Raw genomic sequence first — 11465 nt, forward strand, 5'->3', positions numbered from 1 at the left:
AATAATAAAGAACTAATGGGAAAAGCACACACTATATATTGATACGCAAGTTCATAAACAATTAAGTTGAGATTTCAAAGTTTCCAAAGTTCTTCATAAATCAAAGTTTTAAATGTATCAAAATCAAGACATTTCGGTAAACATACTCAATCACATATTGTTCTCAATTGTATCAAAAGTTTTAAAAATATAACACAATATTTTATATTTTTAAAAAAATTCTTATCCATGCGATTGAAATTCAAAGTCCCTTTTGACTACGATCCATTCTTATATAGTATAAGGATATTTATTATTGCTAGCCTTAAAAACAAGTAGTAGATTAAAATTGTCCATCTATATGAGTGAACCATATCCTTCTGAAAATAGACAGTAGCATTTGATTTCATAGACGTTAAAGTACTCTTTGTCATATACACTTTATTAAAGCTTGTTCTTGACCACAAAATTGGTTAAAGTAGAGGGTGGTTTTCCTGGACTGAGGGCTTGGACGGTCTAGGGCCGTTCGTGGTCCAAACTTTGCACAATTTGCTATTTGTAGAACGCCACATAACTATTATGCAACTTACATGAATGTTTACTAAATATAACATTTTTTCAATTGCAAAGTTGTACAAGCAACTTTTCATGTATTACAATACGCACAAGAGTTGTTCCACTATACTGGTTAGAAATGTATGTAGTAACAATCGTTCTTGCTCTTCTCTTAGTTTAATTTCCTCTATCTATGTCAAGCTAGCATGAATGTTTGAATAGTGCAAAATAGAGAATTCTAGCAATCAACTCATATATTACATCAATTAATTGGTGCAATGTATATATATGTCCTCCACAAATTGTAAATCATAACTACATTTAGTTTATAAATACCTTTAATAGGATTGTAAAAACCACGTACCAGATATGAACAAGTTTGTTGCCTTCTACTTCAGCTTAATAACACCTATATGAAACCTATAACCAAATTAGAAATAATAATGTGTCTACAAATTACAGTTTGCGGGTGCAAATAAAGTCCAAGTATGAAGTTAGGGGGAAATTCCTATATAAGCTTTTATAGCAAGTCATTTTTTAAGTTTTCATAGCAATAGTGGTAATTTTTTCAGAAAGCATATGTTTAACTACAAACTAAATTTTCGTCCAAACTTTTTTATCCCCTTGCACAATTTATTGGACTCAATCTATTGTTAACTTTGGAGAAAATTGTTCCTGATTGACATTCATGATACAAACTAACTAATGCTCCCTTGCACAGGGTTTTAGATCACCATTCATAAGTACTGACAACAACAAGGATGCTTTATGTGTAAATATGTGAAGTTGCTTCAGGTTGGAGGTTCTTTGCTGGCGTTATATATATATATATATTTGCAATTTCGGCTAGGGTTTCTGCTCTATGTTGACATCCATATCAGGCGTTGCCATTCTTTCTTGTTCTTGACCTGCCTTGGTGTTCCAATAGCGGCAATTTTCATTGCGAAAAAGGTGCATCGCCTCTACAAACTATGAGAAATTTCAGCACTCTTTGGCAAATTAAAATGCATAGTGCACCAAAAAATCACAAAAATCCATTACTTTTGGTTTGCCCGGAATTGGAAAAAGTTGGAAGAGACTCGAAACTTTTGCAAGAAAAAAGCTTTGGAAACTTTGTATCAAGTTTTAACACCAATATTAGCACAAACCATGCACGATTCTTCTTATAGTTGATCATGACCTTTTCACAACAATTTTCCTGTGTATTGTTCTCGAGGCACTGATATGGGATACAAAGAAAATGCTATCAGGTGAGCTATATGCAAATTGCATCTTACAACAGTTGGAATTTGCATTCTTTGAATTAGAGCAACACCCTCTCTCGCATATGTTTGTTTGGAATTTTTGTTGATTTGTGCTTATTGATTAATTAAAGGGGAAAATTAATAAGGTTAAAGCCCACTTGAAACTTGAGGGTTTGAGCACGAAAAAAGCAATCCACGTGGATGAACATCTCGAATACCAGATTAATTACTCCTTTTGGATTGTGACCCCTTCATGCATAAAAAGCTTCTGATTTTAGCATCAATGAATCAATTATACATAAACAAGTACGAATGAGACATACCAAGATAAAAAATGGACTAGTACTAGGACCATAGTTCAGTGAAAAATTTGCTTTTTCTTTTTGGTTCTAGAAAGAGTATTGAATTCCTTTTTCAAATATTAGTTTCTAATCCTAATCAGCTGTACATACCTAATATAGAAAACACGTATGCGACAGAGACTTAAAAGATAGATGTGTGTATAAGTGCCTGAGAGAAGGAATAATAGCGTGTTTTTCTCCCAAGTCTTTTCTTAACGCCGTTGGATACTCGTGTTTTTGGTTCTTGGTTTTCTGATGGTTTTGCTCATTTGAATTGGTCTTGATTCATGAAAGACATTTCATTTGTGATTGTGTCCATCATATATAGAGCTACTGATACGAGTGTTTTAGTGATGCTGCATCCTTTTCATCTACATATCTGTACAATTTTTACTTTGGGATGGTGATTGACACTTAATGTCAACAAACATTTGCTTCAGCTGGTTGATTAATCAGTTTCAATAGCTAATTGTTGTTATCTTATTTTTCAATTTCTTTGCTTGATTTGCTTATTTGGGTTCCACTGTTTAACTTAAGTCTGTCTCTGTTTTTCAACTTTCTTCCAATTAGCTCAATGTGATTGCCAATTGTTGTTATCAAAGTCTGCCCATTTCTGCTAGCAGAATCAGTTTGCTTTCTAATAGAAGTGAAGCCTAATTTCAGCACTGGTAATGAAATGTGGTTCTTCTTGGACAGGGTTAGTATGGTTTCGTTTTAATTAGTTCAGTGCGATTATTGTGCTTGTAACATTATTTAACCCTTAGTATACAATCACATTATATTATTATGTTTTAAGAAAAGTTTATATATATATATATTAATTTAATATTTCATGTATTTCGACACAGCAATATAATACAGTTATGCATCAAAATTATACACAACATATATGTTAATCGTATCTTCCTCTGCTCTGTTCTTGTTAGTATCTGACATGAATATATCTCATGCATGAGTGAATCCTGCAAGCTGATCATCCAAACACTATCAATGGGACTTCCTCTGCTTCTCTGTCACTGATAACTGAGACAGAATGTAAAGATTGAGAACCTAGTGATCCAAGATTTGTTGAAACGAATCCTTCTATCAATTGTTCCCATAATGGTCCTTCAGAGCCAACCAATCCTTATGGGCATACCTTTCAGTCTGAGGCAGGCACCAACAAAAGAGTTTTTGTGCTGATAGTAAGTAGAGCTTCTTTCCAGGGTTTTAATTTCTTTTACGAACTAAAAGATTGGCTCTTTCCTTGATACTGTGTTGAATTTTCTGTTACAAACTGAAGTACAGCTCGTGCTTTGCACGAGGGTATAGATAACCTATATCATGTACTAAAATAAAAGATGGCTCTTCCCTTGATCTTGCTCGAGGTCTTAGTGGCTTTGTTGGTGGCTTTCTGCAACTTCCACAAAAGCTATCCTCCCCTGTCGGAGTTGGCAGAAGCCATTGCCATTCTTTCTTGTTCCTTAATTGCTTTCCATGGCGTTTCAGTGGCGGCAATCATCATTGCAAGAAGATGTATCACCTCCATAGAAATGACAAATTTTAGCATTGCTTCACGAACAACCATGGACCAATCATCAAAAAAATGTATTGGCATGCTCATAAAAAAAAAAAATGGAGAAAATTTACATTTGGTTTACTTGGAACTGGAAAAAATTGGAGGCTTTTACAAATTCTGTGAGAAAAAGGCCGCAGGAAATTTGTATCATCAAAACCAATAATATTAGCACAAATTATGCACGAGCACAAGTATATACAAAGCAGTGAAGATAAGCAAAATTATTTTATATAATACTACATTAAACTAGCAGCAGCAGCAGTAATCAATAGCTTTAAGTAAGGGCGCTGGTGATATTTCAACTAATAACATTACATAGCTATTTTCCACAAGCCTTCACTTTACATAAAAGTATAAGGGGGTAAAGTGGATATTTTAAAACTTTAGGAGATCATGCGATAATAATTGATAAAACTACAAGGAGGTCACATTACCGTAATTTACCCTTCAAACTGATTATTTCATTCCTCAAAGTCTCGATGTGGTACGGCGGAAATGGGGCCTCACATTGTGGCTCAAAAAGAAGTTTTCCAGCTCGTTCACAAATCTGTCCAATGCAAGACCTGGTAGAAAAATAGGAACTACTCTTCCTGTCTCCCCCTTCTTGTTCTTGAAGGGTATGTGAAAGCTGGCCACAGTACCTTCGGCCGGCCCCCCATACACCGGCTTCCCCCAACCAAAGTCCGCCTCATTGAGCCCAGCCCGGGTAACATCCGATGCAAGATAAGTCCTCACCAGAGTGACACGAGGCCTCCCTTTGATAACCATTAAATCAGCCACAGATTTCATGTAATCTTCCGTCACAACACGTTTGGCCTTGGTCACCAACTCCACTGCATATCCCACAGGCTTCTCACATAGCTGTCCGGCCGTCGTCAGCGCCGTTGGATATGCTATGGCATTGCCGTAGTATCCTTGGGGCAAGGGTGGATTGAACTTGAAGCGGGCATTAACAATGCAGATCACGCGGACTTCCTCGTTGGGATCGTATTGGAGGGCGATGGTTTGGCAGCGCCAAAGGAAGGCTGTCAGAATATCAAACGTCGAACACTTGTGACTGAGGTCAAGAGGGATGGATTTTCTCAGAGCTGAGACCTCTGCCGGACCAAAGAAGAAAGAGCGATGGACCATGTCGTCCAGGGGAACGATGGTTCCCTTGGTATCGACGACTACCTCGTCGTATTCGTGGTGGGTGCACGTCACCCTTGGCGGGTCTCTAGCATACAGGAGCTCCCTCTGCCATACTGGCTGTATAGATGGGGCGGACGCTCCCCGTGCGATTTCTCCCACAGCATTCATGAATTGAGCGATTCCAACACCATCAGCAATGGTGTGATTCATGCGTAGTGCGAAGATGAAACCGCCGCATCTTAAACGAGTTACCTGTGTTACGTTGTATGATAATACCATTACCATTATATACATATGATGGGTGAATATTATAGTTTAACTAGTTAATTAGTTTTTATTTTTATTTATTTATTTATTTTTTAATCTTCTTATCTCTCTCCACACTCTTTTCACCCCTAATTGCTAGTAATGGATTTGAATCTTGAATTTGATAGTAAACAAGACTCTAATATGAAAATAGTACACTATTAACCACTAACATGACTTTTAATTACTCCCTCCGTCCTATTAAAAGTATTGTACTTTTTTTTTGGCTAAATGTTTGTCATGTTTGACATTTTTAACTATTTTATAATGCTGCATAAAGACAAATATGATAAGATTGCTTTTTACTTTTTATTTTGACTAGCACATGATTAAAGCTAAAAGTGGAACAAAAGCAAAAATTTTTTAATGGAGTATACTATGCAGAAAAAGTATATATCTTCAAACATGACTAAATATATGGGACAGAGGTAGTACTACTCATAATAATTAAGAATTTATAATCTACCTTAAAGTTTTTGTTTTTTTGGGTACGTAGGGAAGGCTAGAGCACCTTAGCAAGAAATCAAAAGGGGGGTAGAAACCCCTATTAGATCAGCTCCTACGAATTCTCTGACAGAATTACCTATAAGTTTCATCTAAATTGTTACTCTGAATCACGATAGTAACATTTTTCATACAATAATTGTGGAGACATTTTACATCATTCCTACTGGTGCTCAGTAATTGATTGGAAGTGTAAGAACAAAATATAGTAGTGCCAACTGCCTGAATGATTGGGTGGTGAATAAGGCCAGACCAATTTTTTTTTTTTTTCGGAGATGACAACTGTAGTATATTTTAATCTATCCTACATTAGGGGGAGGGGGTGGACTTAAGGAGGTCCAGGAGTAACTCGAAGATTACTGAATCACCACCGGATCAAACGGATGCGTAGTGCACCTGCCTGGATTTTTTGAACCAAATTCACATTATAACGTGACAATTGGTAGGAGGCAAGGTCCGAGCCTTAAAGGTTTGACGTGGCCACCAGACCAAAGGCTGGTGGTTAAGGCCAGGCCGACTTGCGGGGCATTATTTTGAACACAGCCGACAGTCTAGATGCAACCAAACCTGATAACCAGTCCCGTCCATTTGCCTACATGCCACAAGCTTGTCCTCCTGTGGGCTGAGGCTCCATCAAATAGTAGTACATGTTAATCCCCCTACCCACCTTCTTGGAAGTTTATTTTTTGGAGCCTTGATTGAAAGGGCGCTCAAAAAGAACAAAATAAAGAATTTAGGAGAATATTTCGAAAATTTTTACATGCAAATTTCCAATCCAAATGGGCTCTTATATTCTTCTTCCCTTTTTTTTTTTTTATAATTTGCTTTATACTTTATAGTCTAGGTAGTGAATGCCACATCCAACAAGTTAAAAGAGCTATAACAATGAGAAATAAGGTTTTACTTGTAAGGAACCAAAGATTTGATTGTCTGTGGTGTAATTTTTCCTAACGAACATTCTTCTGTTTCTTTTGTAGTATTGATAAAAGAAGCACTATATAATTAAGGGGAGTTTTACTGTCCCTTTTAGCTAATGTACTAGTGAGATTAAATTCTCTATCAAATATAGAATAAGGGTTACCAATTTTAAAATTATTTTAAAAGTTTAAACTACTAAATGATGTGTCAAAGTACAAGTGAATTAGAACCATGGATTCAATACCAAAAAGAGTGTAGTACTTTTCTATAATTAAAAGAAAGTAGGTAGTATTGCCAAGTGATTCAACTATCAACTTACCCCTTCTTTGGAAAAACTTGGAAGAATCTAGGCAAGATCTATGTGACATGACAAACAGGGAAGAAGTGCTGGCGCTCACGAACCGAAAAAAGAAAAGAGTCGTACAGTTGTAGGGTTGTACCTGTATAAGCACTATAGGACAGTGAAGGATTCCTCCAGAGTGAGGAACGTCATAGAGGAGCTCCTCCAGGCATGGGAATGGAGGCTGAATTGCATCCCCAAACTGCTCCAGCGTCACGTCTGCATCGGCTTCAATGAAAAGAACACCCTCTCCCGTGCACTCAACCATCAGCTTTCTTCCAGGGCCTTCTCTGAGACGCCCTGCCAACGGGTAGTAGAACACCAGAGCCTTTGCAATAGCCTCCCTGATCACCTTCACGGGGTCTGATCTCCTCCTGCTCTCATTAATGCCAGGATCATCGCGGTTACGGTAAAATTGGATGAAAGGGATTTGAATCCGAAGAGCCTCTTGATCGTCGATGTCGGAGAGGAGCTTGCATTCCCGAGGAGTGGATTTGGCCGGACGGACCAGCTCAGGCTTTTGTCTAGTCACCCTGAATGTCAAAGACTTTGATGATGCTGATACGGATCCCATTCTACTGCCCACAAACAAACTACTACTACTGCGTAGTGCGTACTGTACTGATTAATCAATGAAAATGCTTTTGATCAAGTATATGTATGTATATAATATATATAGACAGTCAGGCGCAGAGGAAGAAAAAAGTGAGTACAACTGTACAGGTAGTATTCTTGCTAACTGCTAATGAAAATTGATCATAGTTTGAGGAGGATATCTTCTTCCTTTCTTTCCCGCATGGTTTTTTCTTTCCCCCTTTTTCAAATCAGTAGTAGCAGTACCAAGTGCCTGAAGGAAGATACAATGACAAAAACTTGTATAGACCCTAAAAAAGTTAAAACCCTAAAGCATCTCAGGAAATGAAAGATGGAAGGAAATCATGAAGAAGGAGAATGGTGGTGGAGGCATAGAGGAGGAAGGGAATGGTCACAATTTTTTGGGGAGGGAAGGTAGAGGAAGTAATGAAGATGTGTGGAGGACAATACGGTGATGATGACTGGGATAGGAAGGGAGCAGTGATTTTAATGAAGGCGTGGTAATGATTGGGGTACGCATGGAAGGTAAAGCAGGATTTGGAACTGTGACGAGGAATCTAAAGCCTGTACTTTTTTTTTTACCTAATACTTTTTTTTTTTTCAAAACGATATATGATTGTATTCCTTTTCAAAAGATGTACAAGTACGAACAAAGGCTCGATGAAACTATACAAGCGGTCATTTAACCACTAAGGAAACAAAAGTTCCTCATCAAAAGTAATGCCTAAAGCATAAGTACTAAGCTTGGAGCTTAGATGATAGTTATCATTTTGAACTAGACAAAAGGAGCATATATGAAACAAAAGTCTAAGTTGAATAATATCCTCCACCACAGTTGCTAATCTGATATCCCGCGCTTGTTTGGATTGAATAAGGTTGAGGAGCTGCTGATTCTGCACTTGGAATTGGACCACTCTGTGTTGCATTTCAGCAACTTTACACATTGCCAATTTTAGAGCTAATGCTTCATCCAGCAAGAAAGATCCTGAACTGGTTTCACGCATTGCCCAACCTGTGTGTGTTTCCTGAGCTCCTCCTATTAGACAGATTCCAATGCCTACCCATGGTTCGTGCTTGTCCCTTGTAATCCCAATGCTGAATTGCAGGACACCATGTTGTGAACAAAGCTGTGGATGTTGCAGATGTTGCAGATGAACAAAGCTAAAGCCTGTACTTTGATCTGATGGGAGATTGGAATTATTATAATGTGGGCACCAGCCCATTTATGCACCAGTCGTAGATCGTATCTATCCATCCAAGTTTTTGTTTATCTCAAAACTTAACCCTGCTTGGAACCTTGTTTGAACCTTAGTTTTTTTGTAAGTTTGTAGGTTACTAATTTTTTAATAACTTTTGCTATATAAATTCAAAAAATTTATCAAAATTTTTAATTTACACATTTTAAAATATCTAATACACCTCTTTTCTTTTTCTTTCTCCCTCACCCGATCCATCACACCTTTATCGCCGGCCACTACCTTTGCCGCTGCTTCCGCTCCAGCCTGAACAATTTTGTTTTCCTTTCTCCCTCTCCATATCCCTCTCTCCTACCCTCCCCTTCCCCCTCTCCCTTCCGAAAATGCCAACCTATTCCATACTTCCCCTCAATTTTAGGTGGGTCGTTGGGAGAGGTTTTGAATAGCACTTCTAGTAGCGCAGGAGCTTTCAAGAGCTCAACGACTCTGATCCTCATGACAGACGTCTGGGATGATAGCCCTCAGATGGGATGCTCTCCTACTGGGGTGTTACAGAAGTCAACTTTCGTCTCTCTTTCAAATAGCAACTCGGGGAGTAGCCCAAGAACAGACAACAAGAAAGCTCCTGACGCGCGGCGACCCTCTGTGATGTTTTTTTTTCTTTTTTCTTTTTTTTCCTCTCCCTCCCCCTCCCCAGCCACCCTCCCTCTTCCCCTAGCTGCGATCTGGTCGCACTACCAAATCACAACCATTCGCGGTACCAGACCGCATCTGCTGGTTCTTCAACGTCGGAGGCAGAGATGGCGAGGGAGGGAAGGGGGAGGGGGAAGGAAGAAGAAGAAGAAGAGAGGAAAGAAAAGAAAAAGGAAAGAAAGAAAAAGAAAAAGAAAGAAAAAAAAGAAAAGGAAAAAAAAAGTTTTTCATAAACCAATAAATTTTTTCAAAAACTTCTACAGTGCAATACAGTAAAATTTTAGACAAACTTTCAAAAAACTCAGGTTCCAAACGGGGTCTTAGTTGGCTCCAAATTATTTATTTGGGTAAAATTATTGACGAGAGATATTAGAGAAAAGAAAGAAAAAAATTATTAGCGAGCAATATAAAGAAAAAAATATATAAAGAAAATTATATATTGATGAAAGATAAAAAAAAAACAAAAAGAAAGGATGTTAAAAATGATTGTGTAACATGGTTGTTGGCATAGGTGACAAACAAATTCATTTAATTAAATTTACTTATATTCGCCCACAAATAACTGGAAATGGGTATCTTAACTTCCTACATATGAGTATAAATGGGTTATCTAATAATACATATTTAATAAATAGGTATTATTGAGTAATCTATCAAATTCAATTAATACATTTAAAATAAATGGAGTAATTTAATTACTCAACTCATTTTTTTAACTTATCCATATATATCCATTACCCATTTCAACTCGTCCAAAGTTGCCTAAATTATCCAATTTGACACCTCTAACTGCTGGGTTGTGGAGAATTTGTGTTTTCCTACTAGATATTAAGATACAACAAAAAATTTATTTATTTTTTCCTTCTCTTTGATATAGACTTGGCTTGTAATTCCTCGATTGCTTTGGTTGGGAGGAGATTTTGAGTAAAACCACAATTTAATTCGTGTAAGGAAGACATATGCTAAAAACTCAAAGTTAAGGGACTAATTTATACCAAATAAAAGATAAACAACTAAACTGGCTGAGGTAAAAATGTTGGGAGTACTAAATTGGTGATTTCCTAACTTCAAATGGATCTTTATGCCATTTACGGAACATGCAGTAATGTTTGTAGGCCTATCAGGAAGACAGCTAGACTCTTACTTTGTCTTTTGCTAAAAGAAGTGTCACCGAAGTCCGAACTGCTGTCCCAGTCATCCGGTTTCTGTCTCTCCGTGTAATCCACAACAGATCTTTACTGGTTTTCGTTTCACTTCAAGTTTATCAAGAGTACAATGAAAAGATTGTACTGTTCCCCTCTTTTATGACTGGGCTTGTAATTCCTAAATTGACCTTAGTTGGCTCATGAAAGTGAGCAAAAACACAATTTAATGCCATTGAGGACGAAATTGGCCAAAAAGATTTGAGGGACTAAATAGTACTGTCAAACAAAAGATGGATAACTTTTTTATACGTTACCATTGGATAATTTTTTTTCTTTATATTAGCATATTTAAATTATGTCACATAATATAAATTTAAATATAAACTTCAAAAAATGCATACATGTAGCATACATTAAAAATTGTTAGTGTAAAAAAATTACTATACTATTAGTAAATAAAATATTAATTCATAAAAAATAGAAAACAAAATACACTGAAGTAAAAAGGTTGGAGGACTAAATTAAAAATTTTCTCAATTAACTTCGAACAGGTGACAATTATATCACGGCAATCATGCCTCACCGTGGCTTAAGATAGAGAACTAAATTGGCTTAGTGTATAAGGAATTAGGCAAAAACTTGGACAGACTTGGTTTAATAGATCTAGTGGTTCAAATTTTTTTCACATCTTCACTGTGTATTTAATGTTTAAATTGGTGAGATGGTGTTGCAAATTTTGAATCACCCTATCTACACATGAGGTTCATATACTGGGTCTACTCAAATTTTTGCCTAAGAATTATTGTTGAATCGTTCTACTTTCCTATTGTTGTATTTTTTTTCTGTTAAGAGGCAGAAACTCACACATCCAATTAGATTAGAAACACTCAGGAAGTCAGCGGTTAAACGATCCAGTTAGCGACTAAATGACCCAGTTAAAAGTAATTTAAAGGGGATCCAC

General features: G+C 36.9%; 1 protein-coding gene across 1 annotated transcript; it reads right to left on the reverse strand.

Moving 5' to 3' along the window:
- Positions 1–3998: 3998 nt before the first annotated feature.
- LOC113776249 (benzyl alcohol O-benzoyltransferase-like) lies at positions 3999–7451 on the reverse strand. The gene is made up of 2 exons (XM_027321365.1): positions 6977–7451; positions 3999–5060 (listed from the first exon to the last, which is right to left on the reverse strand). Exons 1-2 carry the CDS (start codon positions 7448–7450, stop codon positions 4146–4148), a joined length of 1389 nt encoding a protein of 462 aa, XP_027177166.1. The 5' UTR covers position 7451; the 3' UTR covers positions 3999–4145.
- Between the last annotated feature and the right edge of the window lie 4014 nt (positions 7452–11465).

Source organism: Coffea eugenioides, chromosome 6, assembly GCF_003713205.1.
Source record: "Coffea eugenioides isolate CCC68of chromosome 6, Ceug_1.0, whole genome shotgun sequence".
NCBI classification, from domain to species: domain Eukaryota; kingdom Viridiplantae; phylum Streptophyta; class Magnoliopsida; order Gentianales; family Rubiaceae; genus Coffea; species Coffea eugenioides.